At 43.9% G+C, this 21,517-nt stretch overlaps 1 protein-coding gene across 2 annotated transcripts in view; it reads left to right on the plus strand.

The window, feature by feature from the left end:
- Window positions 1-21,517, plus strand: part of prkd2 (protein kinase D2) — a 39,927-nt gene that overhangs the window by 15,371 nt on the left and 3,039 nt on the right. The window contains exons 2-17 of one of the 2 annotated variants that reach the window (XM_056441783.1): window positions 9,851-9,989; window positions 10,216-10,347; window positions 10,511-10,710; window positions 12,318-12,501; window positions 12,619-12,690; window positions 13,395-13,412; window positions 13,546-13,705; window positions 14,167-14,278; window positions 14,936-15,013; window positions 15,479-15,788; window positions 17,178-17,230; window positions 17,318-17,390; window positions 17,985-18,091; window positions 19,843-20,004; window positions 20,673-20,771; window positions 20,948-21,215. In XM_056441783.1, the coding sequence (XP_056297758.1) occupies window positions 9,851-9,989; window positions 10,216-10,347; window positions 10,511-10,710; window positions 12,318-12,501; window positions 12,619-12,690; window positions 13,395-13,412; window positions 13,546-13,705; window positions 14,167-14,278; window positions 14,936-15,013; window positions 15,479-15,788; window positions 17,178-17,230; window positions 17,318-17,390; window positions 17,985-18,091; window positions 19,843-20,004; window positions 20,673-20,771; window positions 20,948-21,215 (2,167 nt within the window). The remainder of the gene's footprint in view (window positions 1-9,850; window positions 9,990-10,215; window positions 10,348-10,510; window positions 10,711-12,317; window positions 12,502-12,618; window positions 12,691-13,394; window positions 13,413-13,545; window positions 13,706-14,166; window positions 14,279-14,935; window positions 15,014-15,478; window positions 15,789-17,177; window positions 17,231-17,317; window positions 17,391-17,984; window positions 18,092-19,842; window positions 20,005-20,672; window positions 20,772-20,947; window positions 21,216-21,517) is intronic. The other variant, XM_056441784.1, reaches the window with a different exon arrangement.

Below are 21,517 nucleotides of genomic sequence, written 5' to 3' on the forward strand. Positions count from 1 at the left end.
GGGAGTTGTAGAAGTCATGGTGCGTGTGACGTCTCGAGCCCCTGTAGCGCTCTCCATATGTGCTTTTTAGACATCGGGTTACACTCCTCTAACCTTTGTTCTTCCCCTGTATCCGTTCTGAACAGGAAACGCATTAAATCCAGGAAGAAAGCAGCTTTGGCATGTAGCTTTTAAAGAGCGTGATTGGATAAGTATTTTTTTTTCCCACCGATAAACGAGCTCTCGATAATCCTCGTACCTCTTGTCAAATCGCCACTTTCTCTTCGGTGTGGTCGTTCCTGCGTATGAGTGGGTGTGTTTGTCCACTCAAAAAAGTTATGGTTGATTTTTAAAGGACAGAATAAACGAGGCCACTTTAGAACATCCGCCGAATGACGAAAGGCGTCTTTTGTGTGACGCTTAACGCACAAAGTGAAACGATCAAAGCGCGGTAACCCACGCAGCCGTTCAGCCGGCCGTCCTTATGCACACACGCGATCTGTGTCGATTCATCCTCGTTGCGTTTTCCTTCTTTGTGTCCGCCGAGCTGACGTCGCTATGATTCCTCGTCCTCCCGGCGCGGACCCGTCGACCGCCGCAGAGATTTAAACGTGTGTGTCGTCGGCGTTCACGAAGACGACGGGTCGCGTTCTTTTCTTTTTCTTAAAGCCAGCGTAAGCACAGACTCTACAGGTGACCGATTTAGAGCGGGTGTGGCCGTGATCGTTGACATTTGCGCCATCTTTTCATTAGTGTGTGTGTGAGACCTCACTGGGGTTAAAAATAGAACCAGCCTGCATCACATTGTTCCATCACCAACGCCGTCGTCACAAAAGGAAACAAAAAGTCCTGCGTGGAGTTGTTGTCGGGCGCTAACGCGGTCGGATTGGATGACGTCGGTACACGCCCCGCGCCACGTCAAACCCTCTTTCAACACCTCAGAGCTTTCATTGTTCTTTCCAAGTCCCGCGTGTGTCTGACACGTTCACATATATATATAGCCCAATATCACACATTTGCCGCGGGGCTTTTCAATCTGTACCAGCGTCGGAAATACACGAGGGCAAAGGGCAAAACTGCCCCTAAGAAATATAGTTTTGCACCTGATATCACTAGGAGGGGCAAAAAAATGCCCCCATAATTTCCTCTAATAATTATGATAATTTAATAGCTTTTTGTTTTGTGTCGTATCTGTTTTGCCTGTACACAAATAATCAATAAATATAATTGTTATTTAAAAAATAAAAAATAAAGAGTTATAATTGTTAGAATAGTTAAAACAAATGTAATAACAATAAATAACCACAAAGAAATAAGAATAACATTCAATATGATTGTCTTTTTTTCAGTTTTTTGTTAAAATAATCCAAAATACAATTTGAATCTGTAGACTACTGCATAATAATCTTATTATTGACATTTTTATGACAATTGCTCATATACTGTAAGCCTAAATAAGTGTATTTGTTATTTTTGAACAAAGGTTAAATGTTATTTTACAAGTTTCAAAAAGTGTCCCCAATTTCTCTTCAAAAGCCCCTGGATTGCAAGTCAGTAGGGGCAAAAATTACCCCCTAAAAAAATTGTAAATTTCCCACCTTGATCTGTACACATACGACATCCCTGACCTTTGACCTCACACCGGATCAGAGAAAACTCCCAAAAAATAGAAAAAATGTCACCACATGGTGGGGGAAAAGGTGAAGAACCCTTCAGGAGAGCAACAGAGGAGGATCCCTCTCCTGGATGGACGGAACAATAGACGTCATGTGACCAGATGAACAGCATTACACGGTTACACAAACACATTCAATGACTCTGACAGAATGTATGAATTCTTAAGAAGGACGCACAGCGAAGTGCAGGCGCGTCGCACGGCGCTCCGGCGGGAGGCCGCGTGATTGGTTGCTCGGCGCGGCGTGGATGTTTAAACAATGTCCCGTTGTTTGAAGGGATGCAGCGTGTTTCCTCTCCGCTAATAAAACGGGCCGGATCGGGTTCCTGTTGTGATAACCGGCTTCTGTTGCAGAAACACCTCGGCGCGGAGGGCCATGTAGGGATGCGGAGGTCACACTGTTTACAGAGCGTGAGGTTTCACACACACGGCACCTTTCTTTTTTGGTGTGTTTTACCCTCCTTCATCGTTGGCCTTTGGCATATTTGATTCTGCACGACTGCAGTATTTCTTGCACACAGAGCTCTGTGTAAACACACACTCGGCTCCTGGCATCAAAATATATACTTTAAAGTGAAGGGACTTTTTTACAGGGTTCCTACGGTCATGGAAAACCTGGAAAAGTCATGGAATTTTAATATGGTCATTTCCAGGCCTGGAAAAGTCATGGGAAAAAATTAAATCATGAAAGTTTTAGAAAAGTCATGGACATTTGTTATAATCACGTGTTCATTTACGCCGAGTTTGAAATAATTATGTTTTTTAAAGAAAGACGCTCAAAATATAAGCCGGCGTATGCTCTCAATAGGCAAAATGTTCTAAATTTTTTATGTTTATACCGAGATTTCAGTTTGGTCATGGAAATTTGTTTTAAAGTCCTGGAAATCCATCGGTCAAAATGTGTAAGAACCCTGTTTTTACTTCATTTTTAGTCTTGGCGACTACTTTACTAACTGACCATTCCTTAATTTCTTCTGACGCGTTGTACCTCGATGTGATGACTTGTGCTCTCTGCGCACCCGTCGGATAATTCAACGCTGACCTAGTTGTGGGAAGTCTGGATGAACTGGTCGGATGGCTTTTAAAAACATGGGAATATCCTCCAATAACTCGATAGATGGGTCATATGTCATTTTAGTTTTTGTTAAATGCTGCTACTCTTCCTCTCTAGAGTGTGTGTGTGTGTGTGTGTGTGTGTGTGTGTGTGTGTGTGTGTGTGTGTGTGTGTGTGTGTGTGTGTGTGTGTGTGTGTGTGTGTGTGTGTGTGTGTGTGTGTGTGTGTGTGTGTGTGTGTGTGTGCGCACCCTTGAAGAGCTCCATGCCACATTCTCTCGGCTGCAGCTTCCTGTGTCGTGGAGGTAACGGAGGACATTAACAGCACGAGTACCGCATACGACCGGCGCTACCTGTGTGAGGGAGACATCGTGTTTTTGTCAGTTCGTGGGTCGTGTGGCGTTTCCACTCGCGAGGGGAAAAAACACATCGGCGTGTTGACGTTTGTATTTGAGCCATTTTGCATCCTTACAAAAAGTAGAACGAATGAATAACATAAATAGTCGTTAAACAAAACATAAAGGCCTAAACAGCTTTTGTTATGTAACTACCTGCATGTGCTGCATTTCTATAATGTGTGATCGCGTGTTTGTGCGGCTCGGTGGTCGAAGGTGTCTCACGCTGAGCTTCTGGAGGGGAAGTGATGGGGGGGGAAAGCAGAAGCGAGCGGCTTCCTCTGCAGAACATTGAAGTCTTTGTGTTGTTGACACACGCAGCGTCTTCATATGAAAGGGCTCTATATTTAGAACGTGTGGTCTACTGGACCCCCTGGAGACCTGTTGCTGGAGTCTCCATTCATCTCTCAGAGCACAATAAAATTACATACTGTGTGTGTGTGTGTGTGTGTCGTAGTAGTAGCAGCACAAACAAGAGGCATGCAGAGTTGAGTCATTAACTTTCACGATCTACAGGTTCCAGTTTGTCTGAACTTTGTTGCTCCTCATGCAAACGTCCTCCAGCTCTACCTCGTGTGTGTGTGTGTGTGTGCGAGCCTTGTTCCATGACATCATGCTTATATGATGAGAAAGGTGTTTTGTGTGTGTGTACACAGAGATTTTAGATCCCTGTGTGTGTGTCTGGCTAAGTAATCTCGACACACGTTTGACCTTATTGACCTCTGGCACACAGAGACCCACGAGGAACGACAAGCGACAGATTTTCAGTCATCGTTTGCAGTCGGTCATTTTTGCATCCCGCATTTTTCGACGTCACTTGCGTTCCCGTTGACCTCCGGCAGTTTAAATGAACTCGCGTTGATGTCGCGTTTCATCCCGGTGTACTTCAGAAGTGTGGGTTATGTCTGGGGAGGGCTCATTCCAATTCGTCATGGCGATCCAAGCAACATGTGCGCCTCAAAGTCTGGTTCTGTCCCGTCTCCTTCATAGGGGGTGGGGGAGGGGGGGACAGTGTGTACAATTTTTTACCATTTACCTTCGCATTGAAAATGCGGAAAGGTAAATGTTTTGATCGCCGTGTATTTATTTATTTGTATGCTTGTTACTCGCATAACTCAAAAAGTATTAAACCGAATCGCATGAAATTTGGTGGGATGATTGGTTATTATCCGGCGACCATTTGATTAGATTTTGGGATCGATCGGGTGAAAGGTCAAGGTCATGAAAAGGTCAACATCTTCTTTTTACCATAGCGCGGTCAATTTTTATCCAATTGGCATGAAACTAATGCCAAAATGTTCATAATTCAATGCCCAATCTTGTGATATGCGAAGGTATGCGCTCTACCGAGTGCCCGTTCTAGTTTCCCATGTTATTTGTTGTTATACACTACCGTTCAAAAGTTTGGGATCACCCAGACAATTTCGTGTCTTCCATGAAAAATCACACTTTTATTTATCAAATTAATATAAAATATAGTCAAGACATTGACAAGGTTAGAAATAATGATTAATATTTGAAATATTAATTTTGTTCTTCAAACTTCAAGCTCAAAGGAAGGCCAGTTGTATAGCTTATATCACCAGCATAACTGTTTTCAGCTGTGCTAACATAATTGCACGGGTTTTCTAATCAGACATTAGTCTTCTAAGGCGATTAGCAAACACAATGAACCATTAGAACACTGGAGTGATAGTTGATGGAAATGGGCCTCTATACACCTCTGGAGATATTTCATTAGAAACCAGACGTTTCCACCTAGAAAAGTCATTTACCACATTAACAATGTAGAGAGTGTATTTCTGATTAATTTAATGTTATCTTTATTGAAAAAACTGTGCTTTTCTTTGAAAAATAAAGTCATTTCTAAGTGATCCCAAACTTTTGAACGATAGTGTAAATGCTTTTCTGTTGGGGCTGAAATAGTCCAGTATGATAAAGAAATGATTATTTTTCTCCTTTGCTTTGCTCTGTGCTCCGTCATGAACACTTCATCAAACCCGTGAAGACCGGTTAGTTAAGAGATCGGCATTGGACCGGCACCGCTGGCGAACCTTAACGTTACATTAGCTATTATATATATTAGGAAGTGGACCATGTTTGTAAAGAACGGCTTTCTTTACGCACACATTTCTCCTGTATGTTGTTGCTTTTTAAGAAAGGCTTATAAAACATATGCAGTGGGTACGGAAAGTATTCAGACCCCTTTTAAAGTTCACTCTTTGTTTAATTGCAGCCGTTTGCTAAAATCAAAAAAGTTCATTTTATTTCTCATTAATGTTCACTCGGCACCCCATCTTGACAGAAAAATTCAGTAATGTAGAAATTTTTGCAAATTTATTAAAAAAGAAAAACTGAATACCCTTTGCGGAGAAATAGACAGCATGTGATTTAATATCAGCGTCACAGCAAAGCGTGTGAATACTTAAGACCATGTGATATTTTAGTTTTTCTTTTTTAATAAAATTTCAAAAAATTCTACATTTCTGTATTTTTCGGTCAAGATGGGGTGCCGAGTGAACATTAATGAGAAATAAAATGAACTTTTTTGATTTTAGCAAATGGCTGCAATGAAACGAAGAGTGAAACATTTCAAAGAGGTCTGAATTCTTTCCGTACCCGCTGTGTTTTGGTAAAAACACGAGACGTATTTTTGGATAGGGAAAGCCGGACGGCCCAGAAGATGAAGTGAGGAGAGGTTGATAAACCGGACACCGAGAAGGGAATTAAGAGTGACAAAAAGAAGAAGAAGAAGGGAGGCGTTTGGGTAAAAGAAAGAGTAGTCCATAATTCATTTCACTTATAATGGCTTCATTGGCCCGAAGAGCTGCAGGAATAAGGGCGGGCAACCTGATCCCTGGTAACCCAAAGAAACCGGCTAGAGACACAGCCCTGTCTCCAGGCAAACCGCACGACATTATACTACAGTATGTATGATAATACAGTCAGCTCTTTGTCTGCAGACTTTGCACACACACACACACACACACACACACACGCGCGCGCACGTACACCGAGGTGAAGAGAAAAAAAGAGTTTTTCATCTCGGTGACATACAAACAGAATTTAACGTGCGGCTTTTTGTCCTCTTCCCACAAATGTGCTTTTTACTGAGCAGAAAAAGAAGAACAACATTGCCATTTTCTCTGAGGGAACTGTGGGATATCGAGCCGTAAAGTCCTGCGGTCGAGCACAGACCTGGCGACTGCAGCCGCGGTCGGCGTACGTCGTGTACGTCCCGGACCAATGGGGAAGAGCTACACGACTCGCCTTTTTGTTTTCTTGGGTTGCTCCGGAAAAAAAAGAAGTGAGCGGTAGCAGTAATGGTGCGGGGCTTTATAGCAGAGGGGCTGGCATCAAGACCGCAGCACGGGGGGCTTATACACGCCTGGCTGAGGGTTGCCTGTGGATTCGGGCTCCTCTGATCTGGGATCTGTGGGTGTTTTGTAATTACAAAGTGGCAGCAGTTGCTCTAATTTGTGGCCATCGCAGGTACCGATCCATGCAGTACTTACCGGATTCCGTCCTGTGGTTGTTTTTTTTATTTTTAAGTCTGGCCTTGGTGAAGCCGGAGCCTTGTCTTTATAGTATAGTACGTGTCATTAAATTGACTCGAACCCAGAAACATTAAGGTTAAAGGTTCAAAGAAGAGCCCATTTTCTCTTCTTTTTCTTTTTCTTTTTTTTAACCGCATGTGGTTTCCAGACGTGCAGATATTTATTTTTATTTTTTTAATCTGGCCATCTCCGCCGCCGCCCCCAGTACAAAGGAGATGATTGGGAGTGTTGTGGCTCACATCTTTCACAACAGCAGCGTCTCTCTATAGAAGCAGTGTCCCTGTTGCTCTGGATGGTCTGGACTCTGCATACATCACAGACTTGTTGTCACTGCAAATGCGACCAGAGAAAATAGTCCCGATGAAAACAGTCCCCTGTGTGTTTTACGGAGAGTTTCAGCGTCGTTGCTAAGTTAGGCAGAACAACTCGAGTCGCCGCTTAAAAGGTCATTCTCTCACTGGAGCCGAGCCCAGATGGACGATAGTGAGGCGTACTGATGTTTCCAGAATTTCCTTTTATTCATGTTCAACCATGAGCCTTGTTGACTAACATACTTTAAGAGTTTCTCTTTTTTCCATTTTATTTTCAGAAAACACTGTAAGAGCCATATTGAACAGATAAAACAGAAATGAGCTCTTATGAGTTTAAATATTAAATAGATGACATTCATATATACATGTGGACATTAATCCCAACATTTTCTCTTTTTGAAGGGAACATAGAGCTAACATCTAGCATTAGCATCTTATCACTATCAGTTTTGCAATTTAATTAAAGAATAAAGTCACTAAACATGAAGTCAAAGCCCAAATAAAACACAAAGTAACTTGTTCCAGCTCGGTGCTTAACAGTTCAAAGAGTAAGAAGAATACTCATGAACACTTTTTCCTTCAGTACACCGTCAGCTAACGTACTTTTAGCGAAGTCAAGTTACGAAATTTACTTCTACTTCCGGTCTCGCCGAAAAAAATTCAAAATAAAAGGACCTAAAACATACGACACTTAAAAAATAAAGGCTTACGGAAAATAGTAAACATATTAACAGAACCTTTTCAGAGTAATTTACACTCACTGCTATATAAATATATATATATTTTAATTTATTTATAGATATTTGTATATATATTTTTTAAATTTATTTATAGATATTTGTGTGTGTGTATATATATATATTAATATTGTTATTTCTTTCTATATATTTCTATATATTTGAATATGTATATATATAAATTAAGAATGTCGTGATTTCTTTTTCTTCCTTTTTCCCGTGCGCATTCCTCTCGTCATGCCTCTGGGGTTTCCTCTCGTCGTCGTGCTCGTGAACCGACTTTGCGTGATAGGTGCGCTAAACAAACGCATGTATTATTTAAATGCTTGCACCGCCTGGATTTGCATGCTGTCCCACTTCTTACTACTACCATGTGTATTCCAACTCCTCGTATTTTTTTTCTTTTCGTGCCGTACGTTACGAATGTAATGTTTGTTTGACAGGTCAAGAATTCTTTTTTCGATATTTGAAGAAGAGGAAGCTACTCGTGACTTGTCGTGGTAACTCGCTGCTGGGGCGAGGTCCACTCGCAGCGGTACGAGTCGGGCCTGGATTTCAGATGCGGGGATGGTGGAGTGCCTGTTTGGGGAAACTGAGAGGGAGGCTGTGTGTGTGTGTATTTAGGAGAAAGGATGTGAGGGTGGGGGGGGGGGGAGAGAGAGAGAGGGTGTGTGTGTGTAGCTGTTTGTATGGAGGGTGTGTCTCTTGGTAAGTGAGGATGAGGTGTGTGTGTCATTGTGTCCTTCCAAGGTGGAGACTAGGGTTCCCCTTCCTGTATGTTGTTAGAGCTGTGGCCAGATGAAGCAACAACAAGGTGTGTGTGTGTGTGTGTGTGTGTGTGTGTGTGTGTGTGTGTGGCCACTAAAGTGAACCAGACTGCATTAAGTATTCAGGAGAGCAGGGTTTCCCTCTGACATTCTCCTTTGCTCTGCTGACTTCTGACAGTCGCATCCCTCATATCTCTGGAAGGTGTGTGTGTGTGTGTCCGATGTGATGGATATTAACATCTGTTTAAACAGTGGAGCAGTGACCGTTCAGGATGTTTGGTGTCGTTCAGAGTATCGTATGAAGTAAATGTGCTTGACTCTACGGTCTGTTGGCTTTATAGAGTCGGTGGTCTGCGTGTGGCACGGTTACCAAGGTTACCAAGGTCTGAGCTGCTGGACTCTCACTCTCATGCTCTTTATTTGCTTTTTTTAAATGATCAATTTCAATATATTAAGTTACATATTTTGATAACAATACATTTTGCACCTTCCTCCACTTTGCTTCAAAGGACCAACAAGTTTATTTTAACCCACCTATTACCTTTCGGGTCAATTTGACCCCATTAATGTCTCTAAATAAATGTTTGACATCTTTTTTTTTTGCTTCACATTTCATGACTTTTCCTAATTTATTGGGGACAACTGGGAAAACATAAAATTCACATGTGTTTTCACTGTTCTTGTATCCATCGGTGTTCTTTGGGTGCGGCTGTAGCTCAGTGGGGTAAGAGGGTCGTCCTGCAACCGCAAGGCTGTGGGTTCGATCCCGGCTCTCCCCATTAGTTGCAAGTCGAAGTGTCCTTGAGCAAGGCACTGAACCCCCAGTTGCTTCCCGGGCGCTTCACTGCAGCCCACTGCTCCTTAATAACTAAGGATGGGTTAAATGCAGAGAACTAATTTCCCCTTGGGGATTAATAAAAGTGTATATTTATATGTTTATTTAATTTGACCCCAGGATGTTTTTCACAGTGTAAAACATATAAGAAATATCAACGTTTTTATTTATTTAAAAGGCTATTTTGGTAGTCAACAAACAAACATGAAGTACCTCACACTTAAACTTGGGAAACAATATTTATACTAATCATTTTCTGGAGGTTTTAACTGCTGGGGCCAAATTGGCCCCAAGGGTAAAAGATGTGAGTAAATTTGAAGGCAACAGGAGGGTTAATATGTTTTGTTATTTTTTATTATTATGGGGTCTTGTAAAATTAATGTAGAAAAAAAAACCTAGATGGTAGCTGCACGCCATTTGTATTACATGTTAAGTACACGTACACCTGTGCATTAGCCTAATATATTGATATCTGCTCTATTATTGGAATACATTAAATGTCAACGTCATTAACAAGTCCATCCGACTTCCTGTTCTCCAGTTCCCAGAGTGCGGCTTCTACGGTATTTATGACAAGATTCTGCTGTTCAAGCACGACACCACCACCAACAACATCCTGCAGCTGGTCAACGGCGCCGGCGACATCGAGGAGGGAGATCTGGTGGAGGTGGTGCTCTCTGGTAAGTCACCAGCTCTCCTCCTCATCCTCCTCCTCCTCCTCCTTTTCTCTGTCATCTCCCTTTTTGTTACTGTCGTCGCTCTCCTTCAAAAATCCCTGAAATCCGTCTTTTATCTTCTGACTTTACTTTTAGTTTCCATCTCATCCACCAAACGATTCTTTATTCTAGTTTGCACCATCTTGTCGTGATCGCGCTCGTCTTCTCTCTTTTTTTCCTTTCTTTTTAGCGGCGGCCACGTTTGAAGATTTCAAGATCCGGCCCCACGCCCTCAACGTGCACTCGTACCGGGCGCCGGCCTTCTGCGACCACTGCGGCGAGATGCTGTTCGGGCTGGTCCGGCAAGGACTCAAGTGTGACGGTGAGGGAAGGAGAGAAGACGACGATGAAGACGTGTGAAATGAGAAAAGATGATGTCGTCCACACACGTTTTTTCTCTGAGAAAAGAATTTAAGTTAACACTCTCAAACCTCCCCCCCCCTCTCCCCCTCTTCTGCTCTGTTGGTCCACGCCGCCCCCTGCAGGATGTGGACTGAACTACCACAAGCGCTGCGCGTTCAGCATCCCGAACAACTGCAGCGGCGCCCGTAAGCGCCGCCTGTCCACGACGTCGCTGAGCAGCAGCCAGTCGCTGCGCCTCTCCACCACGGACTCTGTGTACAGCTTGGGGACGACCTCCACCTGCTCCGAGGAGGCCAGCCTCGTGCGCTCACACGCACAGATGGTACGGCTGGGTTTAAATGCACACGATGCTCCGTTTAGCTTTGTGAAGGTGCGTTCGCCCGGGAAAATATTGCGTCTATCGCAGCCACACTCGTCTGTACGTTGACTTTTCATGGGATTCGGTCGCGCGAAAAAATAGTTTTGCTTTTGGTGTGAACGCACCTTAATGCTGTTAAAGTTAAAGAGGCTTTGTTTTTGGATGAGATGTGTTGGCCCACATAATGGGGTAAAGCCATTTTAACTTAGTCACTCACTGATTTGGAAACGTTTAAGATTTAAAGGTAATCAAATATCTAATAATGTATAGACCTCTTCTAACGAAGGTATATGAGGTGGTAAGAATGACGCCTCAAAAAACATTCATTCTGCAACACTCAATCAAGAAGAAAAAAACCATCTGCAATTGATTAGGACCCTATTAATCTATTCTAATCAAAGACGTAAAAGGGAACTATTTAGAGAGGAAACATACGCTTAAAGCAGCAATAATCGATATTTGCATACTCACAATGTATTACAATGAGAATGTACAGAGAAGTGTCGCCATAATCTGCAGCTCCTCTCAGATTTACGATGTTTCATATTGAGTGAACCTTGTGGCGCATTTAGCACTTTTAACCCTCCTGTTACCTTTCGGGTCAATTTGACCCCATTCAATGTTTAATGTCGGTGTTCTTTGGGGTCAATTTGACCCCAGGCTGTTTTTCACTGTGTCAAACATAAGAAATATCAACTTTTTTATATATTTAAAGGGCTATTTAGGTAGTCAACAAACAAACATAAAGTACCTCACACTTAAACTTGGGAAACAATATTAATTCTAATAATTTTCTGGAGGTTTTAATTGCTGGGGTCAAATTGACCCCGAGGGTCAAATATGTTAGTAAATGTAAAGGTAACAGGAGGGTTAAACAAATTGCTTATAAGAATAAAAAAAACACCATTCTTAGCCTTTATAACTAAAAGGTAACATATAAAGGTAACAGGAGGTTAAACATTGAATGGGGTCAAATTGACCCTAAGGTAACAGGAGGGTTAAAGAGTCAGATATTTGATAAAGACCAAAAGCATAGTTAAACTAGAACGGGCACTCGGTAGAGCGCATACCTTCGCCGCAGCCACATTTTGGCATTAGTTGCATGCCAATTGGATAAAAATTGACCGCGCTATGGTAAAAAGAAGATGTTGGTCTTTTCATGACCTTGACCTTTAACCCGATTGATCCCAAAATCTAATCAAATGGTCCCCGGATAATAACCAATCATCCCACCAAATTTCATGCGATTCGGTTTAATACTTTTTGAGTTATGCGAATAACACGCATACAAATAAATAAATAAATACACAGCGATCAAAACATAACCGTCCGCATTTTTAATGCGAAGGAAAAGAGAGGAAGATATCACTCTATTAACCGCTATATATAAGCATTAAGAGGTTCACCATAGATGATATAATGTCAATGTTGGGTTCATAGCTTCTTTCAGCTTCCTCCAACATAGGTCAAATAATTATTTAGTAAGTACCTGTTGCCAAAATTAGATCATGGCATCCTTTTTTTTTTTTTACCCACACAAAGTGTAATTGATGATCTTTCTGCTCTGCCAGCCACGGACCGCCAGCGACCCGCGGCGCTTCTACACGGGCCGGCCGGTCCATCTGGACAAGATCCTGATGAGCAAGGTGAAGGTGCCGCACACGTTCGCCGTGCACTCGTACACGCGGCCCACGGTGTGTCAGTACTGCAAGCGGCTTCTCCGAGGTCTGTTCCGCCAAGGCCTCCAGTGCAAAGGTGAGCGGGGAGAGAGAGCGAGAGAGAGAGAGAGGCTGTGTCTGGAGGACCAACTGTGGAATACATGGATTAGTGTTGTTATGTAATCTCATCGAAATGTGTTTTTATTTCTCTCAGACTGCAAGTTCAACTGCCATAAACGCTGCGTGTACAAGATTCCTAACGACTGCCTCGGGGAGACCATTGGAGGTGAGGGAGTAGAACAATATGTCGACATTCACGCGTCTGTTATGACTGTTATCCCTGTATGGATTTGATTAAAAAAAAAAATTTCATGGCATAATTATTATTATTTAGGGCTGTGAAACGATTAAAAATTGTAAGCAAATTCATCACAGGTTTCTGTGGATTAATCATGATTAATCACATATATCGGGGGCGGCTGTAGCTCAGTGGGGTAAGAGGGCCGTCCTGCAACCGCAAGGTTGTGGGTTCGATCCCCGCTCTCCCCATTAGTTGCAAGTCAAAGTGTCATTGAGCAAGGCACTGAACCCCCAGTTGCTTCCCGGGCGCATCACCGCAGCCCACTGCTCCTGAATAACTAAGGATGGGTTCAAATGCAGAGAACTAATTTCCCCTTGGGGATTAATAAAAGTGTATATTAATTATTATTATTAATATTACCGATATTCTCGGTATATTTTTGTGAGAACATAAAGATTTATGACAAAAGACGGATATATACATTTATACACAGGGGTGCACATAACTTTTTCAGTGAGTTACTCAGGTGAGTACCGGGAGATGGTATTTGGTACTCACTCCATATGTAGCGTCAGATGCGTTAAAAAAAAAACACTAATTAATCCTGTAATTTAATCATAACGCGTTATTTTTCACAGCACTATTATTATTTTTATTTTTTTACTGAAACTTGTTTTAAATCTTTTCAGAAAACAGAAGCAGCTGCGGTAAGTGCCGCCGGTGTTGACTCGCGAGCAGCTGTGTTCTCCTCATAGAGGTCACAGTCGTATGATTTGACCTTCACAGTCACCTCGAGTGAAGTTACACTCGTCTCCTTCCCTCCTCTCCTCGCGCCCTCAGACCTGCTGAGTCCCTGTGCCGACCCGGAGGTGCCCATGGACTACAGCAGCGAGTACGACGCCTCGGACAAGTCCTCCATCGACGACTCCGAGGAGTCGTGCAGCATCCCCGGCTCCTTCTCGCCCGACAGCCACCAGGACGGAGCCAGCGGAGACCAGAGGTGAGAGGGGAACGTCTGGGAAAAACTAAAGGAATGTCACCGCCGGGAATATTTATTTGCTGCGTGTGTGTTGGGTACACGGAGAATGAGAAACATCACATTTACAATCGTACAGAATAAAAGTGCACAAACGGATAACAGTGCTGTGGGAACTGTAGGTGTGTTAGAGTGAAACTAAATATGAAATATGAAGTATGACGAGGCGAGTGATTGGAATGCCGAAAATAACACAAACCGAAACGTGCGGTTGACTTCTTCTTCTTCTTCTGCCCTCCTCCTCCTTCTTCTTCTGCCCTCCTTCTTCTTCTTATTCTACCCTTCTTCTTCTACCCTTCTTCTTCTTCTGCCCTCCTCCTCCTTCTTCTTCTTCTTTTTCTTCTTCTTCTCCTGCCCTCCTCCTCCTTCTTCTTCTTCTCCTTCTTCTTCTTCTTCTGCCCTGCTTCTCCTTCTCCTTCTTCTAGTGTCTACATCCCGTTGATGAGGGTGGTGCAGTCGGTGAGACAGACGACCCGTCGGTCCAGCACGGCCATCAAGGAGGGCTGGGTGGTCCACTACAACAATAAGGACACTCTGGTAAACACGCTCGTCATCGCTCTCACTCGAGCACCGTGTCGCAGGTTGTCGGGGATGAACATTCAGATTCAAGTCGATTTATTTCCACTCGCACTTTGTGTTCTTTGATTTGACTGCCGGCGGTTTGTTTTGTTTACTTTCCACTCACTCGGGCTTCAAGGGCCTTTTCATGGCTCTTATTTCCTGTTCACCAGCTCCTCGCTCGGCAGCTTAGATCCTTCATCATCTGGCTTTATGCTCTATATTACTTACTTTTTTCTTTTGTATTCGCACGTGTGCATTTCTGTGTGTGTGATTGATGAGGCCGAGTCGTCCTGAAAACACGACATCACTCGGCAGAATAATCCTCAAAGCCTATGTTCTGCCTTTTTTTCTTGACTGAATATTCTCTGTATTTGACCTCGAGGTGACCTCGCTGAGTCTCGCTTCCTCTTTCTCCTCTGGCTTCACTAACTCTCCTTTTTCTTTCTCTCATTTTGTCTCCTTTCTCCTTTTTGTTTCCCACCTTTCTCACCCAGCAGCTTCTGCTCGTCCTTGTCCACTCTCCTCTTCCTCTGACGTCGGACGACCGAACTTGAAATGCATTCGTATTGACCCCTGACCTTTGCCCCCACTCCCCCACCCATCTATGCTTTTCTTACTCCAACCCTTCAACAGAGAAAGAGGCACTACTGGCGCCTGGACTGTAAGTGCATCATCCTTTTTCAGAACAACACCACCAACAAATACTACAAGGTAAATATTGTGTTGGAGATATTAATTTGAATATTAATATTTATTTATTTTATTGACAAGTAGTTTTGTTTAATCATTCAGGTTGTTTGCTTATTTAGGTTAGATGACTTGATATTTTAGAATAGCTTTTTTTCTTGTGATAGTTTTTAGTTTAATTCATTGTTGTTGTTGTTTAGATATATTTAGTTTAATTCATTGTTGTTGTTTAGGTCTATTTAGTCTTTTGATTGTTCATTTGATTACTAATTTGGGAACACTGGGCACCTGTGGTTATATGTAGGAGTAGCCAGGTACAGGACCAGCATGCACCTGACTAGGCCTTTTTTAACAGTGCAGAGGAGGCAGCGTGAGGAGTTCCTTTTGTTTATTTGTTTGTTTTGTTTAAATAAATAAATAATCAGAAAGAAACAGAAGAAGAGTTATTTATTCCACGTGAGCGACCTCACTCGGCCCTTCTCCTTGCAGGAGATCCCTCTGTCCGAGATCCTGGAAGTGCGTCCCGCCGGCAACTTCTCTCTGATCCCGGCGGGAACGAACCCTCACTGCTTCGAGCTGATCACGGGCACCATGTGCTACTTCGTCGGGGAGGACCCCAACACGCTGCCCCCCAGCCAGCCCCAGCCCCTCCTGCAGAACCCTCCCTCCCCCAGCCAAGTGGCGCCCAACAGCGGCATCGGGTGCGAGGTGGCCAAGGCGTGGGAGAGCGCCATCCGCCAGGCCCTCATGCCCGTCATCTTTCAGGACGCACCGCCAGCCGCCGGCAACACGACGCACAGTAAGTGGAGCGCAGCCGACTGCAGGAGGCGCACCGAGTGTTGGGCTCGTGGCGGCCCGAGATCCCTGGATGGCCAATACTTTGAGTTCTGTTGCCAAATGGGTCCCCTTGACTAGTCCTCTTGACTAGTCCTCTTGACTAGGTCCTCTTGACTAAGTCCTCTTGACTAGTCCTCCTGACTAAGTCCTCTTGACTAGTCCTCCTGACTAGGTCCTCTTGACTAAGTCCTCTTGACTAGGTCTTCTTGACTAGGTCTTCTTGACTAGGTCCTCTTGACTAGGTCCTCTTGACTAGGTCCTCCTGACTAAGTCCTCTTGACTAGGTTTTCTTGACTAGGTCCTCTTGACTAGGTCCTCTTGACTCGGTCTTCTTGACTCGGTCTTCTTGACTAGGTCCTCTTGACTAGGTCCTCCTGACTAAGTCCTCTTGACTAGGTTTTCTTGACTAGGTCCTCTTGACTCGGTCTTCTTGACTAGGTCCTCTTGACTAGGTCCTCCTGACTAAGTCCTCTTGACTAGGTCCTCTTGACTAGGTCTTCTTGACTAGGTCCTCTTGGCTAGGTCCTCTTGACTAGGTCCTCCTGACTAAGTCCTCTTGACTAGATCCTCTTGACTAGGTCCTCTTGACTAGGTCCTCTTGGCTAGGTCCTCTTGACTAGGTCCTCCTGACTAGGTCCTCTTGACTAGGTCTTCTTGACTAGGTCCTCTTGACGAGGTCCTCCTGACTAGGTCCTCTTGACTAAGTCCTCCTGACTAAGTCCTCCTGACCAAGTCCTCTTTACGAATACATCTTGACTAGCTCCTCTTGACTAGCTCCTCTTGACTAGTTCCTCTTGACTAGGTCCTCTTGACTAGGTCCTCTTGACTAGGTCCTCTTGACGAAGTCCTCCTGACTAAGTCCTCTTGACTAGGTCCTCTTGACGAAGTCCTCCTGACTAAGTCCTTTTGTCTAGGTCCTCCTGACCAAGTCCTCTTTACGAATACATCTTGACTAGCTCCTCTTGACTAGCTCCTCTTGACGAAGTCCTCCTGACTAAGTCCTTTTGACTAGGTCCTCCTGACCAAGTCCTCTTTACGAATACATCTTGACTAGCCCCTCTTGACTAGGTCTTCTTGACTAGGTCCTCCTGACTTAGTTCTCCTGACTAAGTCCTATTGACCAAGTCCTCCTGACTAAGTCCTTCATGAAGGCCCTGTTCCCAAACGCATTAGTCAAATAAAGAGCGTATGTTTCCAATTTTTTCTTTTACAAGTTTAAGTGTTTTTTGTTGTTGTTTCTTTTGTGCCATATAAAATAGCTTTCAAAATAATTCTCTTATTGGTTTCTTTTCAGGAGGTATTAGAGCTCGACTGTGAAACCTTTTCCTAATCTCTGGTTCTGTGTTTTCAGGACAAGCTTCTATCAGCATATCTGTGTCCAACAGTCAGATCCAGGAAAATGTGGTAGGAATATTTGTACTTTTTTTTAAAGCAATTTTCTTTTAATCTTTATGATGATGCATATGTAAACGCATGTTTGCTTTCCTACAGGATATTGGTACAGTGTACCAGATTTTTGCTGATGAAGTGCTTGGATCAGGGCAATTTGGAGTCGTGTATGGAGGTATGTAGATCTACGTCCACTGATGGAGCTCTAGATTTCTATATGTTGTGACGGTCTAAATTAATAAGTGCTATATAAGAAACAATTGTGTATAAAGTTAGCAAACAGGACACAAGACAATAGATCACAAAGCCCTCAACCGTATACTAACTACACAGATACATTAAGTGAGTGTGTGTGTGGAAAGAGGAAGTCCGATTTCACCAACTCTTTGACAATGTTAAATTAATGTAGTGTTATTTTTGTGTATATCGCAATCTCTGGGTGACTCATATGTTCAATTCAGTTTATTTTCTAAAGCCCAATATCACAAATTACGAATTTGCCTCAGAAGGCTTTACAATCTGACCTTTGACTTCACATTGGATGAGGAAAAACTCCTAAGAAATAGAAGAAGAAGAAAACTTTCAGGGGGAAAAAGTGAAGAACCCTTCAGGAGAGCAACAGAGGAGGACCCCTCTCCGGGATGGACAGAAGCAAGAGATGTCATGTGACCAGAATGAAGCGTTACAGAGTTACATAAACACATGAATATAGCAGGATGTTCAGATGTATTTGCTCTTCTTTAATATAATATTTTCATTTCTGCGTCAGGAAAGCAAAGGAAGTCGGGCAGAGACGTCGCCGTCAAAGTCATCGACAAGCTTCGCTTTCCCACCAAGCAGGAAAGCCAGCTGAGGAATGAGGTGGCCATACTGCAGGTAAACACACACACACACACGCTTCCCTGTAGATGTACACAGGTATTCTACGCGTATACTAGTGCTGACACGGTGAAAGTCAGGTGTGCGTGGCTCGATGTTTGATGTCTTGGTGTTGCTCCCTGTGGCTCATGCTGACATCGTCCCAGCGCTGCTGACCTTTGTGACATTGAGGTTTGTTTTGATTCAGTCTGAATGTCCCTGCATAAATCATGTCATGAACTTATTTCTAAAAGGAAGTAAAATACAACTGTTCCCTCTATTTGTACTTCTTAGGAACAGATGCTTTAGTGTCCAGACTAATATGTGGTGTGTGTGTGTGTATGTGTCTGTATGTGTGTATGCGTCTCTGTGTGTGTGTGCATGTGTGTATGCCTGTGTGTGTGTGCATGTGAGTATGCGTCTCTGTGTGTGTGCATGTGTGTATGCCTCTGTGTGTGTGTGTGTGTGTGTATACGTCTGTGTGTCTGTGCATGTGTGTATGCCTCTGTGTGTGTGTGTGTGTGTGAATGCGTTTGTGTGTGTGTATGCGCCTGTGTGTGTGTGTGACATTTTTTAAAGGAAAGGAAAGGAAATCCCCACACTCAATAGTTAATAGAGTTTATTTGTTCACATGAGTCTGTATCAAAGCACTGGTCGTCAGTTTGGGAACATGAGCCACGGCGATGTGGTTTGTCAAGAGCCAGATTGCATCTATAAAGCTCAAAAAGATCAGATTGCAAAGGTCGGCGTTCTCTGGTGTCCGTCCTCCAACGCCGCAGCTCGTGTTCCCAGCCATGAATCATCCTTTATGAAAAATCATAAAGCAACACACAAGCTCTTTGTTGAGTTGAAAGGCTCTGCGATTTATAGATTGACAAATTATTTATAAAGTTGAGAATAAATTGCTCGGGAAAAAATACCAAAGGTTGATTAAAACTCCTGAAAGCATGTTTGAGAACAAAGAGGTAGAGATGAATGTAAAAATGTCTTCATGTTCAACAATAAATTCAGTTCAATTATTTGTGTAATCATTTAAAAACATTTGTATGTCTCTCTCAACTACAACTCTATAGTAATAATAATAACTTTATTTATATAGCACCTTTAAAAAAACAAAGTTCAGAAAGTGCTCTACAGAGAATCAAGGCAAAACAAATAGAATGGTAAGATACAATTATAAAAAACATACAAACTAAATTAGGGGAACCAAAGGACGACATCACTTAAAAGCTGTTCTTTAAAAATGGGTTTTAAGAAGTGATTCAAACAAAGTTTCTAAGTTAGTCGGCTCATCCTTCTCTTATTCTCCCTGTGAAAGTTTTTTTGTTTTGTTCTTAGGAGTGTTTCCTGATGCGATGTGAGGTCAAAGGTCAGGGATGTCTAAAGTCCTCTGAGGCAAATTTGTGATATTGGGCTTTACAAAATAATCTGAATTGAATTGAATCAGACGTACAGCTCACTGGTCACCAGCAGGTGGCGGCAGCAGACAGACGGGAGGAGCTGTGACTCACTTATCGGACTCGAAGACTTAAATACGGCTTCTGGAGAACATTTCATGGCATCTTTTGGAGCAGATCGATGTGACATTCAAGTTTCTGTTCCCCCTTCTGTGTTTTTTAAATTCCTCTTTGAGTGGTTTACCGTTGTCTGCTGACCATCTGTCTCACTTCCCGTCTATCACACTATTTACTCATTCATCGTTCAACCAAATCCTTTCAAACGTCCGTATAATCCCATCCTCCTCCTCCTCCTCCTCCTCCTCCTCTCAGAGCGTACGTCACCTGGGCATCGTGAACCTGGAGTGCATGTTTGAGACTCCGGAGAAGGTGTTCGTGGTGATGGAGAAGCTGCACGGCGACATGCTGGAGATGATCCTCTCCAGTGAGAAGGGCCGGCTCCCCGAGCGCCTCACCAAGTTCCTCATCACGCAGGTGAGCGGGCGCCGCCGCCGCCACCGCGGCACGCGGCCAGACACGTGTGCGCCGCCACGGAGAGCGCTGCACCTGCTGCTACCGCACTAAGCTTCACATCCTGTGTGTGTGCGTGTGTGTGTGTGTGTCTGTGTGTGTATGCGTCTGTGTGTGTATGCGTCTGTGTGTGTGTGTCTGTGTGTGTATGCGTCTGTGTGTGTGTGTCTGTGTGTGTGTCTGTGTGTATGCGTCTGTGTGTGTTTCTGTGTGTGTGTATGTGTGTCTGTGTGTATGTCTGTGTGTGTGTATGTGTGTGTGTGTGTCTGTGTGTGTGTCTGTGTGTGTGTCTGTGTGTGTGTCTGTGTGTGTGTGTGTGTGTCTGTGTGTATGTGTCTGTGTGTGTGTATGCATCTGTGTGTGTCTGTGTGTGTGTGTGTTTCTGTGTGTGTGTCTGTGTGTGTGTGTGTGTGTGTGTATGCGTCTGTGTGTGTGTCTGTGTGTGTGTGTATGCATCTGTGTGTGTGTGTGTGTGTATGCGTCTGTGTGTGTCTGTGTATGTGTATGTGTGTGTGTGTGTGTGTATGCGTGTGTGTGTGTGTGTATGTGTGTGTGTGTATGCGTCTGTGTGTGTGTGTATGCGTGTGTGTGTGTGTGTGTGTGTGTGTATGCGTGTGTGTGTGCGTGTGCAGATTCTTGCAGCTCTGCGACATCTCCACTTTAAGAACATCGTTCACTGTGATCTGAAACCAGAGAACGTGCTGCTGGCCTCCGCTGATCCCTTCCCCCAGGTACACACTCACACACACACACACACACACACACACACACACACTCTGAAGCTCATTCTCACGATGCGTTCGACACTCTGTGATGAGTAATTCTCAGCTCCAGTCGTGCGGCGGCTCAGACGTGTCGTCCTTGCGTCCACACACTCTTCTCATAACCCTCTCTCTCTCTCGCCCAGGTGAAGCTGTGCGACTTCGGTTTCGCTCGCATCATCGGCGAGAAGTCCTTCCGGCGCTCGGTGGTGGGCACGCCGGCGTACCTGGCCCCGGAGGTGCTGCTGAACCAGGGCTACAACCGCTCGCTGGACATGTGGTCGGTGGGCGTCATCATGTACGTGAGCCTGAGCGGGACGTTCCCCTTCAACGAGGACGAGGAGATCAACGACCAGATCCACAACGCCGCCTTCATGTACCCCCCCAACCCCTGGAAGCAGATCTCCAACGACGGTAAACAGCGAGGGGCGTTTAGTCGCCGCTTTGTTAGGCACACTCGGCTCAATCTAGTTCAGGGGCAGACGATGCGCCGTCTTCATGGGGGTTATTACGTTGTTATTAAAAGATGATCGTTACCGTCGCATTGAAAATGCGAAAGGTTATGATTTGATCGCCGTGTATTTATTTATATATTTGTATGCTTGTTACTCGCATAACTCAAAAAGTATTAAACCGAATCGCATGAAATTTGGTGGGATGATTGGTTATTATCCGGGGACCATTTGATTAGATTTTGGGATCGATCGGGTCAAAGG

Source organism: Pseudoliparis swirei, chromosome 20, assembly GCF_029220125.1.
Source record: "Pseudoliparis swirei isolate HS2019 ecotype Mariana Trench chromosome 20, NWPU_hadal_v1, whole genome shotgun sequence".
Classification (NCBI taxonomy): Eukaryota; Metazoa; Chordata; class Actinopteri; order Perciformes; family Liparidae; genus Pseudoliparis; species Pseudoliparis swirei.